This window comes from Alternaria incomplexa (genome assembly GCF_024043165.1).
Source record: "Alternaria incomplexa strain BMP 0042 chromosome Unknown scaffold_8, whole genome shotgun sequence".
Taxonomy (NCBI): Eukaryota; Fungi; Ascomycota; class Dothideomycetes; order Pleosporales; family Pleosporaceae; genus Alternaria; species Alternaria incomplexa.
The window spans coordinates 53,974-79,461 of record NW_026249857.1 but is presented as its reverse complement, the minus strand read 5'-3'; the positions used below and the strand labels follow the sequence as shown (position 1 = coordinate 79,461).

Sequence of the window (25,488 nt, the reverse complement as noted above, 5' to 3'; positions counted from 1 at the left end):
TGGAATAAACGATCTGCATCTTAACGTCTCTCACGGAATACCCATCTCGTCAAAGTTCACACCATCTAATCAAGACCGAAAGTCTGGAATTTCGGACCGACCCTGACTGGAAAGGTGCGGCTGAAGAGCTGTGGCTATCGAAGACGATCTTGGGGTTGCTCTAGCCGAAAACGCGGCCCCGGGCACATGAAGGCTTACTCCGATCAGCTTGTTGGTCACGATACCTCGGCGGGTCGCACGCGAGCGGAGCTGTTTCAGGAGGCGCTGAAGCATGGAGAACATGTGTCTTGGAGCGCGCGTCAAAGGGAGATCAACGGAGTGGGAGTATCCACGAAGTTGACACTTGGAGATTGATCGGGTTGCTTGATAGCAGCGCTGTACACTAACAAGGCTTACTTGATGTGTCACTTCCGCCCCCAGCCTAGAGTAGATGGAGGCTTTGGCGCTTGATGGCGCTTGATTAGTGTTATTTTCGACATGCCCCACCAAACCATCACCATCCTCGTGCCGCTAGCTGTAGAGACCGAAGGATGTAGGGCAAAGCCGTCGCAAGAATCGCACACTGCAGCGCTACAACAGCGCAGAGGGGATGCAGGCATGTGGACGGCCTTCTAAATTATCGTTGATAGGTCAAATATGCCTTCCGGCTGATTTGTGTTCACAAGACCGGGCGCATGAGGATGCCGCTAGTGATCAGGCAGCTTTCAGCCCCCATTCCAGCAAGAGGGGCGCAATTCCTTCAAGTTCTGCTGCAGCCGCACCTTTGCTGACATTTCTGCTTTCTTACGTTACCTTCTCTTTATACCGTGTCACCTCTGCTGCTGTGCCGCCCCCTCAGCGTCAACCCCGCTCTGTGTGTCCACGCCGCAACTGAGACCAACCCAAAGGTTTTGGATTGATTGCTCTGCTTTGTCCTCACTTCAAATTTCAGACTGAACAGTCGGGATAGCTTTTCTACTTTACACCCGTCTTTCCAGCCTCTTCGCCCACTATGCCACGAGCATCCGACTGGGACCCGAGTTACTCGACGGACGATGAGTGGCACAGGCACAAAGTCACAAAGGACACTTTGAACATTCACACCCGTCATGTTCATCCCCCCGCACCCCGGCCCCCACCGCGGAGAGTCCAAGACGACGAGGTCTATCGTCCTGACTACGGTCGTCGCACGACAGAGTTTCTGACTCCTGAAGTGCACTATACAACCGGTCTCCATCGAACTCGCTCACAAGGTCATGCGCCTGCTCCCAACGTGACAATATACAACACCAGTCACCTGGATAACGATAGCCACCCCCGTGTAAGCACTGAGCAGAAGGGTCAAGACGCCAGTCCTCGTGGCCGACGCATGCCCGGTGGGTTTGAGGACCTGGAAGAAAACATCGCTGCGCTACGAGCAGACATAAAGAAGGAGCATCGTTCGCGCTCTAGGCACGAGTATGAGCATCAACGTGCTCCCGAGCCGAACTACGAAGACAAGATCAAGTTGACACTTGCTGAGCAACGCCTTAGAGATCTCGAAGATAGGCTTGAGAGGGAGCGTCAGGAGCGATACCATCATCACTCGCCAGACCGCAGTTATGAGGACAAAGTCAAGTTGACACTGGCTGAGCAGCGGCTTCGGGACGCTGAACAGCAACTCGAGAGGGAAAGACGTCATCACTCATCAGATGGCTACAAAGATAAGGTACAAGAGGCACTAATGCAACAACGCCTTGAAGAAGCCGAGGAGAAGGCTGAGCGGGATCGTTGGGAGAAGGAAACCGAGAGACGGGAAGAATTGGCCAGGCGCAGGGTTGAGCTTGAGTTCATCCATGATAGAAGGGACCGTGAGCTAGAAGCGGAAAACATCAAGAGAATAGAGGAGAGTATGCGTCGCGATTGGGAGTTGAAGCGAGAGAGGGAAGACCGAGACCGCGAGCGACGCGATATCGACGAGGAGAGGAAGAAAGCTCAAATCATCGCCGAGAACAGGGCGAAGATGTCCAGAGAGCAAAGGGAGGCTGAGGAACAGCGCGACAAGATGCTTGCCAAACTAGAGAGGGAGCAGAGAGAACAGGATGATGAACGCAAGCGGATTCTCGCCGAGGCCAAGCTCAAGCAAGCCAGAGAGCAACGCGAGGCCGAGGAACAACGTGAGAAGATCCTTTCTGACATGGAGAAGAAGAAGAAGCGAGAGAACGAAGAACGCGCGCGCATCATTGCGGAGAACACGGCTAAGCTTGAGAAGGAGGCACGTGAGCGTGAACTCAAGGAAAAGGCGTTTGAAGAAGAGCGCAAGCGAATCATCGCTGATAACGAAGCCAAAGTAGCTAAACAGGCAAGAGAGGCAAAGGAAGCTCAACAGCGTGCTGTCGATGAATACCAACGGAACAAGGCCAAAGAAGAGGCCGAAGCTCAAGCAGAGAAAGACCGTATCATCTATGAGTACGAGCGCAAGAAGATCCTGGACGCCGACAAGGAGAAGCGAGCAAAAGAGGAGCTCATCATGAAGCTCAAACTCGAAGAGGAAGAGCGAAAGCGCAAGGAAAAGGAAGAATTCGACGCCTTCACGCGAAAGCAGCAAGCTGCAGAAGAAGCAGAGAAGCGGAAGAAAGAGGCCCAGGAGAAGGAGCTCGAGGAGACAATGCGTAAGCGACTCGCTCAATTCGGCTTCCAAGACAACCAGATCCAGGCACTCGTCAACCCGGACAAGCAAAGAGAGCTTCAAGCAGGCATGATGCCTAACCATCCTCTCCATCCAGTCGCTCCTCCTGCGCCTCCGCCACCACCGCACCACCACCACTCTCATTCTCACTCGCACTCTTCTTCGCATCAGATCGCCATTGCGCCGCCACCTACCTACGCCAAGGTACACAGAAGCCATCTCGACGTCGAGACGCTGCACTACTACGACATCCCCTACGAATTCGACGTTGTAAGTCCCCATCCACCAACCCTATAATCTCCTACCAAGTAATATACTAACATCCTACCCAGAACCCCGAATACATCATCGTCCTCCGCGAAATGTCCCAACGCGAAACTGACATCCTCTTCGAGCATACCCGTCGTCTGCGCACTGGACACGGTAGCAAGTTGTTCATTGAATCGGAAGGGAGGGATAGACACGGTAAGAAGGAGTATGCTTTTGTGAGGAAGAAGTCGAGGTCTAGGTCGAGGAGTGTGGTTGGGGGTTCGTCTAGGCAGGCGAATATTAGTTTGGGAGAGATGTTTTATGGTAGATGAGGGGGTTGAGATGGGGGTTTATGATGCGTTTGTGTTTTGGAGGAGTTGGTTTCTCTTTGCTCATGACGACATATACCAATCTTCTCTCTAGGATTTTATACACATATATAGGTACCTTTGCTCGGTTGTTCTGTTATGTAGTTCTCTATGCATGGTTTTGAATTACCGTCGCTCTCGATTGGAACGCATGTTACTTAACCTATCTGACTCGCCCATACTGCTGTGTAACTCTCCGCGCATGTTCGTGCGTCTCAACGACTTCCAGCTCTTCACCGGTGTTGTGCTACGTCGATTCGGGTCTACACTTTTTGGACGGACAGTGCTGATCTTCTAATCCATTCCAGCTCGTAGACGTGTGACTTAATTTATGCCACGCGCGATCTTACCAACTGCCGCTTTCACAGAATTTGGGGAGTGAAGAGTGTAGCACGTGCGTGTGCGTCATCCATGGATCGCACCTGCCTGACAGCTCTAGGGCTGACGCGTGGGGCCCACTCACGCCTCTTGCCTCGGCATGCGGTCGGCTTCTGATCTCCGGGAACATGACGCTCAGTTGCCGCAACACCATCACTCCGACAGACTCTCTCACACTTTCCTTCTAGCATGCGTTGATACCCCTCTTAGTGTACTTTTACTCCTTCTTGATTCGACATGGCGGAGCTTTGTGGGCCTTCAAATGCCCTGCAAAACTTCCAGAAGCACACGACCGTAGACCGGACGCTTCAGCAGGACCGCTTGGTGGGCAGACATTCACCGGCGCAGGTGTGTGGTTATACCGAAATCTTGCGCTTCGCCATCTAAATTGTAGCAGGGCTTTAGATCATCTCCGGGACCTAATGTAGGCGCGTTAGACAACGAGTTTGAAGCCTTTCAAGCCGGCGGCCGGCCTCTTCCAACACAAAACTTCCAACCTTTCGATCCACGATTCGCGCAACCTCCTCCCCAGTTTGCGCAAGCCCCACAAGCACCCGACTGGGCGGCCGACTTTCAACGCTTGGATGTTAGCAGTCCCCCGCCACAGACGTTCCAGCAACAGCGACAGCAACCGGCGAGCGCAGCGTCAGCATGGCATCAGGACTTCTTGAGGCAGCAGGCTCCGGTCGCACAGGCGCCTACATTACAGCAAACCCCGTATGGAGGCATGTCGGGATACAACATGGGTGGATTTGGTGGACAAGCATACATGCAGGCCCCGACTTTCCAGAATGCCCAAGTCTCAGAGGTCGCGCAAGGGAAGCAGCGCGCCCAGGATGACGTACCAGCGTTCGACGAGGCGGCTTTCGAACAAGCATTTGCGCAGGCGCAACAAGACATGATGGAGACGGCAGAGGCAGAGCAAGTACACACACAGCCAGCGCAAGAGGCGCTGGATCTGGACCGGCCGGGTGAGATGGATCCTCTTCTTCAACGGATACGAGAAACGCGGCCAGGTGTGTAGTGTCTGTCTAACCAACTACGAGTGCTGACTGTGAGCTTAGCTGTCTACTCCGCCATCCAAGTCTGGAGCGAAACCGGTCTCGGGCGAACCGACGAAGCAGTAGCCTACCTCGAGAACATGGATCGCCTGGAGAAGAGCGGTACTCTGGTCCAGGACGCGAACGAAGGGAAATGGATTGTCGATTCTCTTCAAAGAATCGTAAATCGCGATGCCCCTCAAGAAGTCAAGACCCGCGCCGAAGAGCTCATCAAGGCCATCAACCAACGCCTCATGTCACAATACCCACTGGGGTCTCGTGTTCAGATGAGCGAAGAGCAAATATGGCAGGATCTAGAAGCAGCAGGCTACATGCGAACACCAGAGCCGCTACAACACTTCGAACAGAAACCCGAAGAAGAGCAGAAGCAAGAACAACCGCTAAGAAACGAAGACGATGAGATGGCGGCAACAGCAGGCCGGTTGCTAGAGCGCGTAGCAGACAACACAAGCGAGAAGTTCCAAAACTCACAGTTCCTCGGACTAATGCGCCGCCTGCGAGACCGCGAAGTAAGAGTACAAGAAGACAAGATCGTCGAAGTCGACGCCAGCACCCAGCAGCCAACAAACACAATGACCATGCCCCAAACCACCATCTCCCAACAACCGTCCCAATCACAACCACCCCCATCAACGCAAATCCCCGAAATCGACCCCACGATCCTCTCCCACGCCGCCACCGACTTCGAAACGCCCATCTACTACGGCGATGACGCACAACCACAGCAGTATGCCCAGCCTCCTCCTGATTCCTCCCCACATAATCCTCTCAGGGAGTCCCTAATAACTGATGAGATTTCAGAACAATATAGATACTACAATGTCCATGCCGCTTATCACCGGTGAGACGATGTTTACGGATACGAATACGAGTATTGTGAATGTGGATATGAGGAGGGAGGGGACGGCGCGGTTTATTCCGCAGGACGAGCAGGATGAGGATCTTTGGAGGGATACTGTGGTGCCGGGGAGGGATCCGGTGACGAAGGGTAGGGGGTCTGGGTAGATTTTCATGGCTTGGGAGGAGTTTGCATCTAATAGTGGATGTTTATAGGGCATTTAGCGTTTGACCATCATCATTCGTATATTGAAAGCACAATTCTACGGGCGCAAGCTCATCTACTGCATCACTCATCAAGACCGCTAATCTCTCAACCGACTTACTTCCACCCACTATTCCCCCTTCCCTTCTCCTTCCCCCTCTCCCTCTCCCACCCCTCCCTCATCACCAGGCACCCAAATCCCCACCCCCTTCTTATCCACCCTCATCCCCTCCGTCCCCTGTACCTTCAACGTCTTATTAAAGTACCGATCCGTCACCTTCAGATTCGGCATAATCCAATCCCCTTCCACATTCGACAGCAAATTATACCTGACCGTCTGCCGACTCATAGGCAGGAGATGCAACGTCCGTAGTTTAGGTCCGCTGAAACCAAAGTCCTCGCTGGCTTCCATGGCGAGCTCGAATGTGAGGAAGTGCATGGTGGGGTTCTCGAGGACGTAGTCGAGATGGATGAGAGAAGGGGTCGTGGGGGAGAGGTGGTGGGAAGCCAGGACGCGGGGTTCTGAGGAGGGGATCTGGATGCGGGGGATGGGGAGGGAGGATGTTACTGGGGAGGCGGTGGGGTCGGATGTGCGCTTCCATGTTATGTTGAGAGTTGTGTCGAGGGCGGTGGAGCGACGTTCTTCGAGGTTGTTCTTCCGGATATCCAGGCTGAAGCCCCATTCGCTGAGAACCTGGGGTTCCATGGGAGTTTCTGCAATGCTGAATTCTTTCGTGACGTCGCATGTTGCGCCACCGTGGATGCTGTGGACTTGGACGGCTAGGTCGCTGACGATGAGCTGTTCGTCGGCGAAGGATGCGACTTTGGCTCGTAGTCCCCATTTCTGTGCGATACCGAATGCATCGGGCGATTCGGGGTTGACGTTGCTTTCGGCCTCTTGGAGCTCGAAGTAGCTGGGCCATGGATCGGGGTGCACGCGTGCCATGAGGTCGTAGCTCGCTTCGAAGGGTGCGTTGAAGACGAGATCTGCGACCATGATCTTGGAGATGGGTATGTCGCGGTCGCTGAGGAGGTGGTATAGTACCTTGACTTCCAAGGCGTAGTCTGCTGGATCTGCGGGTGCAGTGAAACGGATTCGCTCTGTTGTTCGTGCACCCTGGGCTAGCTTCCCTACTACATGGCCCGGGAGATCTACATCTGTTGACCCGTCGAGTGCTGGTGGGACTTCCTTCATGGGTGACTCTGCCGGACGCTCGACCCAGGTGTAGCTCAGAGTGTCTTTGGAGCGGCCCAGTAATCGCACTTCAAGGACAGCTTCAGTGTCCTCTTCTTCTTGGTTCAGAATCTCTATCGCTAGCGTCACGGACTCATCCGTGTAGTACTGGTTGCGAACGTCCGGTAGGTTGATTTCCATCTTTGGCGGTTTGGGTAGTATGTGCACCGACATACCAGATCCATGCTTCAATGATCTTGATTTGATCTTGGTATCTGACTTAATCCACCAAACCGGATGAGTTGGAGTCTCTGGGTCTGTGTCTGAGCAAACGAGATCAAACTTTTCCGTGCTGACGCCGAAGACGCACGCGACAACATCGACATCCCCAGACTCGCGCAGAATGAGTGGCAGACTGTACACTTTAGTCTGCCCCGGGTGGAGCGTCAGATCAGCTGTTCCGGCCCAGCGTGGCTTTCCGGTAGCGGAGTGAGTCTCTTCTAATGTGCAGGTGTACATGATTGAGGTACTTCCAGAGGGTTCGTCGGCGTTGTGATTCAAGCGGACTTCAGCCAAACCACCATTGAACTGATATTGGAGAAAAGATAACGTGATAGGGGCGGAGCCTGGTCGAGCATTGGAGCTGATGGCAAGTTGTGCATGAAGGGGTTCGCCAACATTACCTTCGGCTTCGGCAAAGGCGAACGACGTCGACACTGCAAGGTCAGCCTTTAAATTTTGGAAACGGGTGTCGCACTTACAGCAGGATATGTGGTCTTTAGCATTTAAACTCACGCTCACTTTATCGGCAGTCGCATCCGAGAAGACGTCCAAACATGTCATCAAGTCGTACTTGTATTTTGTCTTGCCAGGAATCGCTGGTGGCCGTTAGTGAAGCTTCGTGTAAAAGACGAGTAACACTGACTTTGACTATACAGCTCCCACTCCGTTGCAACATATGATTCTCGGCTCTGTACTCGCAGTGCACACTCATGCAGAGTCCATACTACCTCTGAAGCTAAGCTCCACCATCCTTCTTTCCGCCAAGCCATCGTTTCCCAGAGTGATCGCAGTACTTTGTAAGCATCGTCAAATCTTTTCACGTGTAGCAATGTTCGAGCCACCTCGAGTTGTAACTGATCTACTTTCCGGTGTTGTCCCCGAGCTCTAAACTCAGCTATCGCGGCATTAAGCTTGGATGAGATGTCTTTCCAGTGCTCGAATCCGTTGCCGATACCAGGTACAGGATACTCTTCGTGAGGTTGCGGAACGAGGTAGTGATCGTATATTTGATTCCGAGCCGAGACCTTGGCGGCAGGAGACATGCCTGGTGGTGTTCGGTCTTCCTCTGGCATCTCTCTGGCAAGGATGTAGCGCCTTTTTGCGTGGTCACTGGCAATCTTGTGCCAATATCCGGCATGATGTAACAGTTCCCATGGTGGTAGTCTTTCTCCTACCGGAAACTGTTTCTCGGGCTGAGAGTATAGCGAGTTAGGGATGTCTGGCAAGGGATCTGTGTCCGGGACAGGATCTCGTATCTTGAAGACTGGCAATTCTGTTCGTCGTACCGTCTCAGCCATCACTTGGGCCCATGTGGATTCCCAAGCCTGCCAACCATAGTTGTTAGTACCCTTGCCCCGGCGATCGAGCACGTCTTGTAACTTCCACTTGTATCGTAACCAAGACTGGACGGCGGAAGTAGGGAAATTGTTCCATAGTTGACATCGAATGTGTCGTAGTGCGATGATATCTGCTAGCAATCGTATCTCGTCCCATCTTGGAGACCAGCTTGCCGTTGTTTCAAACAAGCCTTCGGCGCCAAACAATGCCTCCAAAGCAGCCCCGTAGTGTCGCTGTGCAGCGTCCATCTCCTGGCGAAACTCGGCAAGGATGCCAAGCTTGAAATCATAGCGAACACCCCATCCGGGATACGACAGTGTTTGGGATGTGCCTCGTGTCGGTGGAGCTGTTGGAGGAGGAATCGTTCCTCGCCCCTTCTTCCTCCGCGCATGTTTTGTGAGGTCCCGGTAATACTCGACACAGACGGGCTGTAATATGGCCAGGATAGAAGTGACGAATGCCTGCAGCTCGACCTTGGATGTCCTTGGAGGCAGAAAGAAGAGTGAACTCTTTGGATCCAAGCCTGTAGCCCGCCGTATCGTCGCCAGTCGCTCTTCGATGTCTGGGGCCTCGATTATAGTCTTGTCACTCAGCAACACTACAACGTATCTTGTTCGGTAGTCTGACTTTTGTATCTGGCTCTTGATCTTGTTGATGTCCGTCTTCAGCTGATTATCGTGCAAGCTGTTCGTAATGGGGTCTGTGGTGAAGTTGAAGAAGGAGACGAATACGGAAGGAACGTAGTGCTGGTGCTTGGCGACCCAGGCAGGAGCGATGACGCCGTCGGGGAAGGAGGGCGACGCTGGTGAGAGGGGCGATATGGGCGAATGCAGGACCCAGGATGTTGCGGCTGCGATGGTGGGACTGCCTGGAGGGGTTGTCTCGGAGTTTGAGGGCGCATCTGCCTTTTTCGGGGGCAGTTGGAAGTTCTAGCAAACATCAGCCCATGGCTCCTTCCCGTGGCATAATCGCAGGCGCATGTACCCTTCCTACACTCCGTATTCTGAAGCCATGCGTGATGCCTCGGCGACTAAAGTCACGCCCATTCCACGGCGCGTTCGTGCCATCTGCACTCAGAAACTCTTGGAGTAGTTCATTTGCCCGGTCACCTTCTGCTGGCGGTAGATCTGAGCTGATGGTTGTGACAGCGCGCCCCGGAAGCACATGCTGGACCGATGGAGGGGGATCGGCCTCTTTGCTGGTCGCTAGGCCTGAAAGGACAATAAACGGTAGGTTGTGCGCAGTGAAGTCTGATGGGTATGCCTCCATTATAACTCCATGCCCGAGTCGCGTGGTTTCCAGCTTGTATCTCACAAGCGTGGTGTCGACGTGGTGCTGCTTTTCGGAGTTGTGGAGAGCGGAAGTGCTGCGGAGTGAGATTTGCTCGTCGCACGAGAATCGCAAAGCCAGACGTGCGCTCCCTAGGTGCTGTATCGAATTGGCGATATCAAGCGTGTTTGTGGCAGCATGGAGATAGTGTACAGATTGTTCGCGGCTTCGTCATCGATGGTCGCGGGTCGACACATGGGCGCGGGAAGCTAGCTGAACCCTTGCCATGCACGTTCTCTATGCCGCCCGATCCCTCCACACTTTCTCTCCAACACTCTACAGCTATACTTTTGCAATCCAGCTTCGCCGCTACGCGTAACCCCACCTCCAAATTCCTTTGACAGCGCAACAAGTCGTTGTACTAGCTGAACGCGCTCGTATCGATACTCCGCATCTTCACCACCTTACCCTCGCGCTGGCCAGAGGCCCTGACGCCATGGCGGGCCAACAGCAGCAGATTATGGATACCATTTTCAGCATGAAGAGGAAGATGCTGCGAAAAGACGACTGTAGGCTCATTCCTACCTCGACACAGTCCTAGCTAACACTGCGCAGCCGACACAGAGGACTCCGAAACACCCTTGAACAGCAACAAGCAGGATTTGAGGCGCAAGGTCCATTATGCGCGCGCCAGCGACCCAGACTTCCTTTCTGACCCGCGACCGTACAAGAAGGTGTGTCTTGGCTTGTGCGACCCGGGTGTCGACTGTGGACTGACGCCTCCAGCGCATTGAGCACGCCGGCTACCACAGGTCCATCCTACAGCGCAATCCTCCACGATACGATGCGGACGGTGATGTCGTCGAAGTCGAAGAAGATTACGAAGACGAGGAAGATGTGGAGGCTGTCGAGGAGAATCCCTACGGCAACATACAGCTCGAGAGTCTTCTTGCGCCGCTCACCTCGGCCGCCGACCTACCCAATCACCCTGCCCTGAGTGTGGCATACTCCTCTCGGCATCTCACAGACCTCGCGAGCGAAGCTGGAGCCCTTTCTCGAAAAGAGCAGGTCACTAACGCGCGGGCGAAGACTCTTTTCGTGAAATTACAGGGCGACTCCACGTTTGCGCCAGCTGCCCTGGCTGCCATGGGAAGGGCACCGTTCCAGGAGCCATGGGCTAGCAGCGCAAATGGGCGCACGGGCGAAGGAGAGCAGCAACAACCCCACGATGCGGACATGCGCGAAACCATAGAAAGTCCCCATGACGTAGACATGGAGGATGCAGGCCAGCCAAATGGCACTAGTCGACAGGCCGAGACCAACGGCGATGCGAGTTCAGAAAGTGTCAATGGCGCACATCCTGTGACCAACGGAACGCACGCAGGAGATGCAGAGCAGGCGCAAGAGAACGGAGAAGGAACGCCCGAAGACGCGTCTGATACCGCGTCGCAACAGACACATAGGATGACGACGCGCAGACGAGCACAGGCGCACGCAGCTTCGACTCCCTCCCCACCTCATTCACCCTCGAGTGGTGTCGGCGCAATACATCCTCTCTTCATACATCCGTCAGATTCGTTGCCAGACCGCGACTTTGGTCTTCCACCCAACGAAGCCGAGGAAACACGCATGCTCCTCATGGCCTACGTACAAAAACAGGAGGAGGTCGCACGGATAACATCCGACTTGTACCAAGGCCTGCTACAAGCCGACCGCATGAGGCAGGATGTATACAAGTGGTCAAAAGCGGAAGCCCATGTAGGAGAAATGAGCGATGGCGAAGACTGGTATGACCCCGAAGAGTGGGAGTTGGATGGTGAACTCGCAAAGGGCCGGGACGAAGAGGAGGATGATACGGCCGTGGCTGGCAAGAAGAGCACAAGACAACGGCGGAAGCCTGACAAGGATGATCGATAGACTCGAATGCGGAAGCGGCAGACCCCACGGACGCATTCTGTTGCTTAGTGTTGCAAGCGCGGCGAGATACCACATCCATAAGACACGAATTCATGTTACGCTTGATGCGATGAGATTCTACACGAGCTGGGATGCTCTTGCCTCGGTGAGCGGACCACGTGCTTTCGCGTCAACATCGTGCTTTCTCCATCCGCCGACGGAACTCCCTCCACTTCACAATCGCCGCTCGCCATGGAGTACGTTCTGCGTTGCAATGAGCTCAAGTGTCGATCGCAGCTGCATGAACGCGCCGTGGTTACTACGTGCAGGTTCGTCCATCTCACCTGCCTCTGACGCTTTTCGCTGACCATCGCACAAGTCACGTCTTTTGCAGCAATTGCGCAGATGTCACCGGGCTATCGAGATCTACAAATGCGCATCGAACTTGTCCAGCATGCAACTCATCGCTGCACAACCCCGACGATGTGGTTGTCGCTGGTCTCAATCCATCAGAAGACTACAAGACGTCAGTACTAAGCGGCCTGAGTCCAACAATCATCATGGAGTGTGCCAGTCGTGGCTTGGCGTTCCATAGCTATCAGACGTCGCAGGAGATCATCTATCAGGAGCACCTCGCGAAAGGTTTGACTGGCAAGTACGATACGCTCAGTCAACAGATGGATCAGCTCGTGCACGATGCGAATTCGCAGATCAAGGCATTGCAAGACAAGATGCAGGGTTCGCGATATCCTCTTCCTCCGAATGCTCCGATACTAACCGTCCGGTAGCCATGCAAGCCGAACAGGAGGATCTCGAGGACAAAAACCATCAACTTCAGAAAGCCTTCAAAGAGAAGACGAAAGCGCATGCGCAGACCCAAGCGCACTACCAGCAATTGAAAAGCAAGGTCATGGCAACGGAGGTAGCTCATGCTGCTGGTGATGAGGCGGCGTACACGATCCAGACTGCTCGTGGAGACCGGTTCATCGACCGCCTTCCTGGCACGCGGACCGGAACGGCCAACTACAGTCAGATGAACATGTCGCAGCAGGCCGGTGGTGGTAAACCGCACAACAGAGACTTTAGTAGGAGTTCTGGGAGCAGTGGACGGCAGCAGCAGGGCGGTGTCCATCTCGGGCCTCCGTTCGATCCACAGTTGCAGAGACGAGGACTGGGTGTGAGGAACAACACTGGTCGTGAGTTACTCCTTCGATTATGAGTGAGAGCATCGCGCGCTAACACAGTGAAGACACAGCTCCAGTCGGGACGCCTTCGCAAGCTCATAGGAGCCAGCTTCCGGTTCTCGGTGGTTCACGCCAGCCCCCTCCATATTTGAGTCAGGATGCGCATTCCTCGTACCAAAACTCGCCGATGACCAGGCAGCCTCTTGCCAGTGGTGCACGTGGTCTGGGTAACTTTATGCTGGGCAAGTCGTCAAGGAGGACTGGTGGCACCGCCAATACTGGTCCGCTAGGAAGATGAAGTGAGCAGTGTGTGTCTGGTGTTGCTGCGACGGGGCATGGGAACTGAGCATGGCGGAGGAACGGGCGGCCCCTGTTAGACATGTACGATGGGATGCATGCATGTACATTTGGTCTGCTGTGCCACCACATTGTGCAACATCAATCCCATCGATAGGCGTATGAAATCTAAAAACCTAGCTTCAACCTTTCAAACAAGTCTTCGTCATATACACTCTTTCAGATCCCGCGTCTTAGTCAAGGCTTCACGCACACCGACTTACCGTCGGCCATACCTTTGCTTACTTCTTCCCATAAGTGACGAAAAGCACTCAGCTCATGTCGTCCATCTCTTAGCTTCGCATTACTTCCCCATCCATGTCTAGTGGCTGCTGGTTGATCGGCATGGTAGTGTCAGGCCTACCACGATTTCTCCAGGCCCCGGGACTCGCAGTCCCATTGTTTGCGACTCCGCTCCCCTAAAGGATTATTTGTGCCTTCACGCCAACCTAGGAAAAAGCTGAACGCCCTGGAGTCGACGTTGACGTTAGGTCACCTAGTTTGCAAGTTTTTGGTATGATGTAGTCTGCAGATCTTTCCAGGTTTCTTCTTGTATGAGGTGCCTTCACTATCGACCTCAGATTTTTATGCACTTTGTAGGATACCATAAGCTTCTTGAGTATAAGGTTTGGTCAGAACCACGTGCTCATGTGCTCTTCGCATAAGTCTGTCAAATGAGTTACAAGCTCATCCTAAAAGTCGTCTGATGCTACGCTGACGCTGACGCTGACGCTAACTATCTTCGAAATCAAAGATGAGATATTTGATGAGCGTTGATCACGGGCCTTCGCCGCTCAGAGTATCCACTACCGCTACGTACTGTTGTTGGGGGTGGGGCCGAATGCATCCTTCCTACACCAAATGAAATAAGCGTTGGCCTTAGGGTGCTTGTTGCAACTTCAGACCAAGGCTACTGACAGCAATGATGGGTCATACAGCCAACACGCATCGCACGGGCATATCTGGGACAATGGAATGAAGAATTGGTAGACGATCGATCGAGATGACTTCCATCACGACGGTAAGAGCTTTCAACACTCTCCTGCCGCACTATCGAACCAACCTCGACACCTTACTTCCCGTACCCAACATGAAGAACTCCCGGCTCTCCCTCCTTCCCCTCTTGGGCCTCTTCACCACCTCAACCTACGCCGACTTCATCATAGGAAAATACGCCGGCTCCGAAATCGGCGGCACCTTCTCAACTCCAGGCCAACTGCACATCATCGAGACGTGGAACAGCGCAGGTAACCTTCCAGCCCAGCCTCCCTGATCCCCAACAACCTAACACTCACCCCCAGGCATCGAAGGCCAGGAAAACGGCTTCGGCACCGGCGACTTCTATTCCGCTGGCACCTCTGCCGGCACCGGCAAACTGGACAACTAGAAGAACAACGATTTCTGCGACCTAGAGATCCCTAGCTGCCTCTCTACTATGCGCATTGTTAGGTCTGCGGGCATTTTCGCGGGTGACTGCGGAGCGGCGACGAATAACGCGGATCGTGACCACTCGGTGGACTATGGAGTGCTGATTGATACCGTCTCGTCCCCGAATGCGGCGGTTGGTAATTGCTATTGTGGAAGCGCGCAGCTGAGGAAGGATTGTACTAGTACGGGGAGTGTTACGTATTAGGCGGCTGTTGTTTGTCTGACGGGGGGTTTGCGGGGGGCCGCTGGAGAGTGACTTTGAGCCTGGAGCTTGAGAGGGTGGGCGAGGCCGTGTTGGCTTGGAGAGGATAGGTGAGCTGGGGGGTAGCTCAGAATGATAGCTCGTTGTGACGAATCCTGGATTCAGTTCAATTTTGTTTGTAGTCAGCTTGTTCTGGCAATTGATGGATTGACAGGAGAAACGACGATGTGGACAACTGCCTGACGACAACATTGACCTTAATATGTAATGTAGGGTAGAAGTAATAACTACCCGGCGACGACACAGACCTTGATATGTGTTATTGGGTAGATACGGCGATTATATGGCTGCCACGCCCACCTGAAAGTCTCGGATCGCAAAAGTGCGTTTGCGTACGAGATGGTTGTGTATTGCGGGAGTCGTGAGCGACTCGTGCCGCTGGAAGTAGAGCTTCAGCTGTCTTCCGAGGTTCTCTTACAGACATGAACTTCACGTCGTCCGCATCGAACAACTATAGTCGACATACTGTAGCGCTCTCAACCGTGTGGAGAGGATACGTTACTGCCTACCAATCGCTAGAGTCACAATATGTGACCCAAGTCTCAGGTGTTGCACGGCTCCGGTCGCGTATCATCGAAGAGCCCAGATTCTTGCCCCATTGTTGAGGAGAGAAGGGCGGTGTAGTTTGTCTCGAATGACATCTGGAAGAAGAAATGCTATAAACTAAGGAGACCTTAGATATAGTAACAACGTCTAAACGACCGAAATAGTCACCGGAGGCAACCGTTCCCGAGGAGTAAAGGTTGGTTTGTCGGCCCTGCTCACTTAAGAGCAATGGCTAACGGGTGTATATCTCGACGTAGAGATAAGGTGCAGGTATACTTGACCGGCGCAAGGACCGCAAGTTCCCAGCTACCGAGGGTCGGCTTGCACGGTGTGCGTTGAACTGGGAAGTTTGCTGTGCAGAGCAAAAGAGCGACGGGCAAAAAGTTGTATATATCGGGTAGGCGCTAGCCAGCGCACGGACGGATAGCGTAGCGATGAGGTGAGAAATCCCAACCCGTCTTTGGTGTTCTGCTGCTGCTATCAATGAAAATCTTCTAGAGGCATCGGATGTCAGGCGTCTTTGTCGCTCGTGACAGAGAGATGTGTGAACTGAAGCAGCACGGAAGGTGCGCAGCAGCGTCACGATAAAGCTACAATTAGAGTGTGGCGCCAACGCCTCCACAGCCACGGCCCCAGCCGCAGGGCACGCACCACGATCGGCTTACGTACCCCTCCGTGATCTCGTTCACGGAGTGCGGCTTGCCTGCCGTACAGCGTTGTCATCATTGCTCGCAGGAGGATGCACTGTGATTGACGTTCAGAGCCGTCGCATGCATTCCTACGACAAAAGCAATGTTTCCCGAGATGAACGAGCGCGTGGAGACCTGCGACGTCAGGCCGTTCGTGCTGTTGATGGTGGTGTCAGATGGCGAAGGGTGTCTGGACTGGGTCAACTTCGGAGCTGGGTATGTTTCACCAAAAGAAAGAAAAAAACGCTTGACCACTGAGCGTTGTACGAAAATGCCGCGTGGAGGATTGATTCATGCATGTCACTCTCATTTCGGTGCCTGGTGTGATGTCTGCGTCCTGGTGCGCTGTGGCGGGCGGCTGTCTTCCTTGGGTTGTCGATGTTTACTGAACAATCAAGCATGTTTGTTACAGATATGCAGCCAGATATCTGAAAATTCGATGTCGACGACATAATGTGGATACTTTGAGTCAGTGGATCGTATGCAGCCTTGCTGTCTGTGTCGATACACAAGCTTCCCGCCCCTTGCTTCACCAGGTAGTGGGGAATGCCAAGCGAATCTCGAACCACGCTACCAAAAGTTCCGCGAAGCCTAACGTGGTCTGTGAGGAACGGGGTCGTGTTTGGTGAGGCGGCTCGATGGCACCGATCTCTTTGTGCTGGTGCACGTTTGCAACTTCAATATACTAAGAACTGTGATGGCGACGATCACAACCAGAAGCGCTGTGACTCCACGTGCTCGAGTTGTGGTGTTGGGTTGTTTCTTCCACCACTCAAGTGCAATGTTTTCACGCTGGGATATGCCCGCGCGCAACTTCAGCAGATGTGCAATTGTGGTCTCCTGCCATCAATCTGTGTGAGCGTTGCGAAGACACAACGTATGTCGCAGCCGTTACTACCTGCTTTGGGTGCCGAACAAGGACCTCGAGAGTGCTGGACGTGACAGCTGTAGCCGCAACCTTCTTCCATACCATAAACACTTGACATGCTGCAGATTAGGCTTAGCTTCCACGGTTACGTTGTTCTCCATGCTGTGCGCACAAGACATACGATTGGAGGAACTTCCAGGTCACCTCTTTGAAACGCATCGCTCTTGGCGTAAAAGGCGAAACGGGTAGAGACCGCGCGGATCACGATTCGCGAATCCAAGGACTGTTTCAAACAGATGAGCATAATCGCCAAGCACAAAGCCCATGAGGGTAGGCGGAGCCGTGTGGGTTCAATCTATATGCGATTTCGCCAAACCTGCAAGTTTCCGCAGTTGTCCCGACGGCAGGCATTCAGAAGATGTCGGAACAGATCCGTGGATGGTATAAGATGGAGCGGGAGACGCACTCAAAAATCCGTACTCACCATCGAGCCAACAACAGTCTTTTACAGTCTTTCAGCTTTCTCATCTTCTTTCAATCCTTTGCTCGACGCATTACATTCGCTAGCCGAACCCAACGTCCTTCTCTTCATTCCAACAACTTCTCAGCTCTCCAGCTTTTCCAACCCCAACCTTTCCAACTATCAACATGAAGGCCTCCGTCGCTGCTGCCATCGTGGCTTTCGCCGTCGCCGTCTCCGCCGGTCCCAGCAAGCCTTCTCCCATGAACTTCTTCAACCTGAACAAGCGGGCGAGCTTGCCTATCCCGGCCTCCAAGGGCTCCCAGACGCTCAAGGAGCCCATGGAGATCACTGGCACCTTTGACGGTGGTCTCAAGACCTACGGTCGTGGCGTGTCTTGCACTGGCCAAGCCGAAGGCGGAGATTCTGACGCGGTCTTTATTCTAAAGGTATGTCACGGCTGTAGGAAGTACATGTGAGACATATACTGACTTCGTACCTCTACCTCTGCAGGATGGCGCTACTTTGAAGAACGCGATTATCGGAGAGGACCAGGTCGAGGGTGTCCACTGCGAGGGCAGCTGCACCATCGAGAACGTTTGGTGGGCTGCTGTCTGCGAGGACGCGCTTTCTCTCAAGAAAGATGGTGACGCAACTGGTAAGAGGTGTTTGCACATACTTTCAGACTGAGCTAACGTCTTCTAGTGATCGGTGGAGGAGCTACCGGCGCCGAAGATAAGGTCATCCAGCAGAACGGCGCTGGAACTGTCACTATCGACGGCTTCACCGTTGACACCTTCGGCAAGCTATACCGCTCCTGCGGTAACTGCAAGCAATCCGCCGAGCGCCATGTTATCATGAAGAACGTCAAGGCCTCCAACGGCAAGCTCCTTGCTGGCATCAACCCTAACTTCGGAGACTCCGCCACGATCGACGCTACCAACTGCGCCAGCTCCGTCAAGGTCATTTGCGAGGAGTTCAAGGGTGTTGCTTCTGGCAGCGAGCCAGAGAGCGTTTCCAAGGGCCCCTCCGACGCCTGCATCTACAAGGAGCCTCTCTCTTCTTGCTAGGTTGCCTAGAGCAAGACTTGAACAACATGTCGAGGACGAATCGGCGGGCATCGGTGGATTTCATTGGATGGTGGGGATGCAGTGCATCTGTTGTGCTCGCTCTGGAAGCATTGTACATACATTGACTTCTTTCTTGTATATATTGGCCACATAGAGTTGCGCGAATCGAGAAGGTTGCTCTACGAACATCTTGATGACAAGTGATGCCTGATTGTATGGGTGTGGTGTTGAGTCCGGAAGTCGCGAATCGCGCGACTGTAGTCGTGGGTGTAATTCGTGTCGCACTCTACAAAGATGTAGTTAGCAGCATCATTGAGGTAGACGCATACATAACAACGAGACTTGTTTACATGTTATGATTTAATGGCGTATATGCAGCAAATGACAGGGACTCCTAACCTCCTCCAGGGCTGGTGCTGATGACGTGGGCGCGCTAGTCTCAATGGGGCGATGACAGTACCGAGGCGACACGCGTTACGCGCCGCGCGACACCTCGAAAAACGCGGAAGTATCACGCCATTATGCCAAAGAAATTATACCACAAAGGTGCATTGTATCTACTACTTGCTGACACACCGACAGTGCTTCTAACCGTGGTGTAGAGCTGTGCCGATGTCATTACCGCCTCTTCGTGTAACATCCTTTCTCTCTTTTCTCTCATCCAATTTTCGTCTCTAGATTGTCACCAACCGTCAAAATAGCCAACTACTCTTCCACCACAAAGTCGCTCTCCTCCAGCCGAACTCCGCTTAGCATCCTACCCAGATGGGTCTTCTCGACGCCTTCTCCTTCCCGCCGGATCTTCATGAGTAGCGCTCGCAGGAAGGGCACAGGAGACTTCTCCAGCCCCCAGATGCCGGATGGTGGGTCAATAAAGCCGTCAGCATAGACTTGCTGGCTGTCCTTTGCGGTACCCGTGAGAAGACCAAGATGATCGCACAGTTCAGCGTACTCGGAGATGGATCGAAGACACAAAGCAAGCCAAACAACTAGAGGCCTTGAATTCCTTCATGTAATCTACAAGTTACGTCTCTGCTCTAGCAAGCTGTAAAGCCAGTATCCGAGCAACACCGATGGGAGGCGCAGAGTCCGATTTCGTTGCTCGTCCATCTCTTGCACGAAGTCTACTAACGGGCCGTCTGACAGTCATCTACGTCCCCTCGGTCCTGCTCTTGACTTGAAGCCCGTCACAGGAACCGTCAGAAACGTGGCCCGATCTGCCGCCTGGTGACCGCCGGTATCCTCCGTCATGCCAAATTTCTCTCTTCCGTTGATCGTCGCGTTGACAAGTCACCTCGAAGGTTGCCGCCCTCCGCCTTTGACGCGTTAGTGTGGCTAAGTGATAAGCGCATATTCATGAATATACGTACCACCTTTGCACATCAGGTTCTTTTTCTATGAAGTGTCAGTGTGCGTGTCGAATGGAATAGGCTCCAAGATACTAACCTCAAGGACCGTGAAGACGATGAAGTTGGTCGTCGGGGATACTCAGTCAGTGTTCTCTTCCTCCTTCTCCTTTTCGAATTTCTTCCCTTTCTTTGCCTTGCCTGCCTTCTTCTCTTTCTTTTCCTTCTTCGCATTTCGCAACTCCTGCTCCTCGCTAGCAATAAGAGCAGCATTGTGGTATGCATCATCACGCTCACGGCAGGCCCGACAGAAATTCCCGGAAATCTGCCTGAAACGAAGGGTTCGAGCGTTGCGACTGGGAAGTTGACTAAGTTCTTTCTTACACAGATCACAGTTAGTAGGCTTTTCCTCTCTCGCACGCCCCGTATAGCGTGTCTTATGTGCGGCTTTGCTATAGCATGAATGGCAGAACCAGCGCCCGATCACGATTTCAACGACCTGGTGAGGATCAGAGATCGTTCTGTACCAAATCTGTGTTGTTGTGCAACTACAGCGGTGGCATGTGCGTTGTCCAGTGTGAGTTTCATCGATAACATTCGTGGACCTCCTTTTTTTTCTCTGGTAACAGGCCTGGCAGACATGGCCACCCGAGAAGTCAGGAAAGTACTTGCTGTTGATTGTACTGATCCAACCGCTTGCCTCAGTACATTTACATACTTGACAAAGACGCGGTCCAGGTTTAGCAGAGCCTCTTAACGGCTGACGTCGACGCGTTTCCGTCCTAGTGAGCGGAGGGCCATCATCGTCGTCCTCGGAGCTTGAGTTAGGTGAGCTAAACTCATTGACGGAATCTTCATAGTGGTTGTCCTTGGGGACAAAGCCACATAGGGATCCCTCCGATGGGGTCCTTAGATCGCCGGGAACCGAGGAAAGTGGACTCGATGATCCGCGGAAAGTATCCTCGTCTTTGTCATTGGTGGAACCGCTATTCGTGGTGGCCGGGGGTTGGGCTACAGCAATGGTATCTCCGTCCTCGTCATCGCTGGAACCGCTATTCGCGTGAAGGCAATCTTCTCGGCTGCAGCGAACGGCACTAGGGCTTGTAGTACCCCTGACCCAATACTCTGGTGTATCTGACGCATCACATTGTTCACATGCTTTCTCGTCCGCGAAGTCGATCTTGAATTTGTTCCGTTTTACACAGGTCGTCATGTGCATGGCGTGGGAGAATGGCGTGTTCCGCATGTTGTTGTTCTGTGTCAGTTGCTTCTCGCGATATATCCGATCCAGCCACAGAATGAGGCGTGCGTAGCTCGGCTCCTGCGCGAGCTGCGTTGAGGCACCGTCTTCCTTCACGTCGGCTAGTTTTTGCACGTCCCAGTGTCCCCAGGCTGTAAGTTCGCATCTCCAAGAGAACACCTGCGGGTAGCGAATCGATATGAAATTGGGAACCACCATCGTGAGGAAGAATCGAATATTCTTAAAATTAGCATGGTTGATGAGCGTGCGGAATGAATCCGTGTCCGTGGTTGACGCATCTAAGCCCGCTTGTAGGAGCAAAACCTTAGGGTTGTCGCGTAGTTTAACAACGGCGCGGATTATCTTCCTCATACGCTTTACTTCGGAACGGCGTGGGTGAGAATCGCCTCCTAGAAGAGGTGCATTGCTAGAGCCAATCTGGAGATTGACATGCATGCGGAAGTTTCCTTCATCAGAAAGCTGGTCCTTATGATCCACCGGTTCATGCTCATCGTTGAACCGATTGAAGATCGAGTGCCAGGCGTCGTATATCTCGTTCGCTCGCATGGTGTGCTTGTCAAGACCCTGCTCAATCGTGCGCATGGATGCTCCACTCTGTCTTGTGAAGATCACAACGAGATCGTAGCCATGATCAATGTCGTCTGCATCAACTTTGACATGCTGAGGGGTGGCGAAAATTCCCACAGTGTGAGCATCAGGAGTGTAGCTTGTGTTCCGAGGGTTCCGACTGTAGTATCTGATATCTGCCTCATTTCTTTCCGTGAGTAGAAGACTCGCATTCCTTATGTTGTATATGCCTTGTTTGAGAAGAGTCTTGTCGTGCATGCGAACTGCTTTTGTAGAGGCATTGAAGTATCGCTCAATAGTCTGAGATCGAACTCGATGGATTTCCGCAAGCTCAGGCCACGACAATTCGATTGATCCCAGAATGCTAATCACTCGTGCTCTGTACGTGGCCTTCTTCAACAGAGCCTGTAGAGCTACATCGTCTTGGTCGTTCTTTTGGAACGCCCTGTGCCTAGCTGCGGTACCTTTGACTTCAGGCTTCCCATCAGAGTCGGAGTCGGAGTCGGAGTCGGAGTCGGAGTCGCTGGAACCGGCATCGGGACCGGCATCAGAAGTCGCACCATCGCCGCGGTCCTCTCCAGGGACGTCTACGTCCGTATCGTCGCTGCTGGAACTGTCGTCCTCGCTCGACTCGTCGCCAGCATCATCGCGGTTAGCATCCCAGATGGCATCGGCGAATGGATCGTACTGGTCGAAGGGAGCGTTCTCAACCAAAGCTCGGATTTCGCCCACATACTTCGTACGAAGATGCCGGCCGAAAATCTTGCTCTTCTTGTGCACCTCGATCTTCTTCCCTGCCAGGATGCAACGGGCGCCGTAGACGGAGAAGGGACCACAATCATCTGCCTTTTGTCGAATCGTCTTTCCTTCCTGAATGGCCCTCGGCCACGCGCCCTTGAATTCAGGATGGAAGCGGCCCATAAGTTCCATGACGAGCGGAAGCATTTTCGCCTTGTCCCATGTAGGAATGTGTTGCGAGCAGGAATCGTACAGGGTTATTGATCGCTCCTCGCCTGCTGCGCTAGCGACAAACATGACCCAATGCATGTTTGTAGGGTTCCAGATCCCGACCATGGTGTCGGTGTTCTTTTTCAGATTCGGCCCAGATGGCGGCAACGACTTTGACTTCAGAGCCTTCTTCAGCATCTTCTTGGAGCCCGCCTCACCTAGAAACTGATGATAGAACTTGTTCCCGGGCGAAATAAAGTCCATGTTGCCGGATGGAGATGGTGTTGTCGACAACAAAACATCAACGATCGAGTCGCTGATCCAGCCGCCCGGTTGAGCTAGTACCTTGATGTGGTTCCAGTAAAGATCCAGCGGGAGGTGGCTGTTGTCGGTTTCGCCATCCCTCGACAGGAACACTTGATGGTGTTTATAGCTGTGCTCATTGTACTGCTGAATAACCTTAGGCAGAAGAGCGTACATATGATCAGCCATCTGGTCGTTCTCTTCCCTGTCCAGCTCATATTGTGCAAGATCAGCTTGAAGCTTGTCGATAGTCTTCTGGCGGTATTTCTTGGTAGCCTCATCCATCTCGGGCTCAGAGTCCTGTTTTTGTCAGCAGGCAGGCCGGAAAGAACGAAATTCGGAACAGTCGTGAAGTCAAACATGGTGAACATACCTCTGGATGTGAGTCACCGATAAGAGGATTGCCCTCCCCAGCCTCTCCGGTATTCACCACTCCATCATCGTGCTGCCGATGTCCTTCACTGCCCGTCTCTTCCGTCTCATTATCGACATCCTCCCAGTCTTCCTCGTTGACATCCTCTTCCGCGTCATCAACATCCTCCCAATCCTCCTCATTGTCCTGCTCTTCCGTCTCGTCAACGTCCTCCCAATCAGCTTCCTCCAAAGATTCAGCGGTATCTATAGTATACACTTTCGTCCTGTTCTCTATGTCTCTACCACTACCCAATGACACCCGCTTCTTGTGCATTAACAGAGATGACTGAGAAACAAGATGTTGGAACTTAGCTAAAGGAGAAACAGACTGACCAAATCTCGATGGACTGTATACAATACTAGTTGATTGATCATTTGGTAACGACGTGCAGGTACTCACAAAAGGAAAAGAAGTACTGCTCAGCGTATCACTGTTTCCCATATTAGAAAAAGTAGTAGTAGCAGTAGCACCGTTGCTTATAGTAGTAGCCTGAGCTGCGTGACAACTATGACTATCACCGGAAGCAGGGGTAACGTCACCACCGCTGCTACTACCTTCCCTAATATGAGAAACCTTGGTACGCTTAGCATCTTCAGAACTGGCTGAACTGTTCCGTCTCTTTCTGATATTCTTGACACGAAACTCGATGCTTCCTTTAATACTTATTGACTGATCTACTAGGTTATGGCGCGATAGGGTTTGATCGAAAAAGATGCTTTGCCAGTCGTCGTTGTTTGCAAAGTTAAAGTCGCGTAGCTGAGTCTCGAGGTAGTTTAAGATATATTGGCGCTTTTGCTGGTCAGTCTGGATAGCGGAAGTCGACATGCTGGAGAAATGCGAGGCGATGTTGGCGATGCTGTCGATGTTGTCGGTGCTGTCGGTGCTGTCGGTGCTGTCGATGAAATGCGATTATGGCGAAGAAATGCGATGCTTACAGGGCGAGATGAGGTTGCTGAGGTTGCTGAGGTTGCTGAAAGTGAAGTGAAGTTTGGCGTTGGTGAGTCGATGTGGCTGATGTGAATGCGAAGTCGTAGTAGGCGATTTTGAGTCGATAATTGGGCGATTATTAGTCGATTGAGTGTCGTACAGTCGATTTTGAGGCGGCAGTAGGTCGTGGAGAAGAAATCTCTTCGTCTGGTGAGAGTTGGAAAGAGCGCTGCGGGCGCGCTAAGACGATTCCGGCATGCTGAGAAGGAAGTCACTACCCACGACGACGACAAGACCCACTCTAAAACGATCCTCACTTGGGGTCAGACACAAGAACATGAAGAGTCAACCGATTGCGCGAGGCCGCCTCGGCTGTGTCACGAACTCCGAGGCCTCTCTTGGATGTTCGTTGGATGTCTCGCGCGCCGTGATGCACGTCTTTTGCAAAGGTGAAGTCTTCCGCACCGAAGCCAGCAACCTGGAGCGCAGCTCTTCGATGCGAAGACCGCGCATCCAAACAGGCGTAGGGAGAAGGCATCAACTTCTGTTGTGTGTTTGTGGCCATCTCGAAGTCGTTGTGCTTGTCAGGGTAGGATATTTGCATCCTTCCAACCTGGTGCGATGGGCTCGATACCAGGGTCCGCAAGGAAGCATATTGCGCCAGCGACGCGACAGCTGCGTTCCAATTTGTAGCCGACATCCTAAGGGAAGGGCGGAGATAGTATCTAGGCACGCTCTCGCTATATGTTGTACGTCGTAGTGGATATGTGTCTTCCGGTGCCAGAGAGTCGACTCGTCTGGCGGCTACCAAGTCGGGGGTAGAGTTTGCTGGCTCGGGTCCGAAGCATCTAGTTGAAGGGAGGGGTAGACTGTTGGACATCAGCGCATGTAGATAGGATGCAACGAGGTGGCTCTACAAACTTACATCAGCGAGTATCTGACTTGGAGTTCTGTGATTGCGGTAGGCGTGTATGCGAGCTGCGGAGCTTTCCGTGGATTTGACTAAGGTATTGTAGGCTGGATGCCATGGCGGTTTCAAAGAATCTTGAGAGAAAGGAACTGATTGAATGTCTTGCATTGACTACTTTACACAGAAGCTGTCATAACTACCACCTTTCATAGACCCTTGATACTACCGCACACGCATGCGCGCCATAACAAACTCAAAGATAGC

At 53.0% G+C, this 25,488-nt stretch overlaps 7 protein-coding genes across 7 annotated transcripts; 5 read left to right on the top strand and 2 right to left on the bottom strand.

The window, feature by feature from the left end:
• Nucleotides 1–991: 991 nt before the first annotated feature.
• J4E90_005848 (uncharacterized protein) lies at nt 992–5,548 on the top strand (the record flags this gene model as incomplete). The annotated part of the gene is made up of 4 exons (XM_051435399.1): nt 992–2,917; nt 2,980–3,112; nt 4,071–4,658; nt 4,707–5,548. The coding sequence occupies 4 exons, from the start codon at nt 992–994 to the stop codon at nt 5,546–5,548; spliced, it is 3,489 nt and encodes a 1,162-aa protein (XP_051290257.1).
• A 164-nt stretch (nt 5,549–5,712) lies between these two features.
• Nucleotides 5,713–9,808, bottom strand: J4E90_005847 (uncharacterized protein; the record flags this gene model as incomplete). Its single annotated transcript, XM_051435398.1, has 5 exons — nt 5,713–5,736; nt 5,990–7,635; nt 7,681–7,797; nt 7,845–9,468; nt 9,524–9,808. The coding sequence occupies 5 exons, from the start codon at nt 9,806–9,808 to the stop codon at nt 5,713–5,715; spliced, it is 3,696 nt and encodes a 1,231-aa protein (XP_051290256.1).
• A 496-nt stretch (nt 9,809–10,304) lies between these two features.
• Nucleotides 10,305–11,725, top strand: J4E90_005846 (uncharacterized protein; the record flags this gene model as incomplete). Its single annotated transcript, XM_051435397.1, has 3 exons — nt 10,305–10,377; nt 10,424–10,542; nt 10,595–11,725. 3 exons carry the CDS (start codon nt 10,305–10,307, stop codon nt 11,723–11,725), a joined length of 1,323 nt encoding a protein of 440 aa, XP_051290255.1.
• Nucleotides 11,726–12,264: 539 nt separating this feature from the next.
• On the top strand, nt 12,265–13,186 carry J4E90_005845 (uncharacterized protein; the record flags this gene model as incomplete). Its single annotated transcript, XM_051435396.1, has 3 exons — nt 12,265–12,442; nt 12,493–12,900; nt 12,954–13,186. 3 exons carry the CDS (start codon nt 12,265–12,267, stop codon nt 13,184–13,186), a joined length of 819 nt encoding a protein of 272 aa, XP_051290254.1.
• Nucleotides 13,187–14,314: 1,128 nt separating this feature from the next.
• On the top strand, nt 14,315–14,611 carry J4E90_005844 (uncharacterized protein; the record flags this gene model as incomplete). Its single annotated transcript, XM_051435395.1, has 2 exons — nt 14,315–14,471; nt 14,526–14,611. The coding sequence occupies 2 exons, from the start codon at nt 14,315–14,317 to the stop codon at nt 14,609–14,611; spliced, it is 243 nt and encodes an 80-aa protein (XP_051290253.1).
• Nucleotides 14,612–17,665: 3,054 nt separating this feature from the next.
• On the top strand, nt 17,666–18,547 carry J4E90_005843 (uncharacterized protein; the record flags this gene model as incomplete). The annotated part of the gene is made up of 3 exons (XM_051435394.1): nt 17,666–17,926; nt 17,991–18,135; nt 18,183–18,547. 3 exons carry the CDS (start codon nt 17,666–17,668, stop codon nt 18,545–18,547), a joined length of 771 nt encoding a protein of 256 aa, XP_051290252.1.
• A 705-nt stretch (nt 18,548–19,252) lies between these two features.
• On the bottom strand, nt 19,253–24,212 carry J4E90_005842 (uncharacterized protein; the record flags this gene model as incomplete). Its single annotated transcript, XM_051435393.1, has 4 exons — nt 19,253–19,498; nt 20,612–23,272; nt 23,346–23,570; nt 23,787–24,212. The coding sequence occupies 4 exons, from the start codon at nt 24,210–24,212 to the stop codon at nt 19,253–19,255; spliced, it is 3,558 nt and encodes a 1,185-aa protein (XP_051290251.1).
• Nucleotides 24,213–25,488: the final 1,276 nt, after the last annotated feature.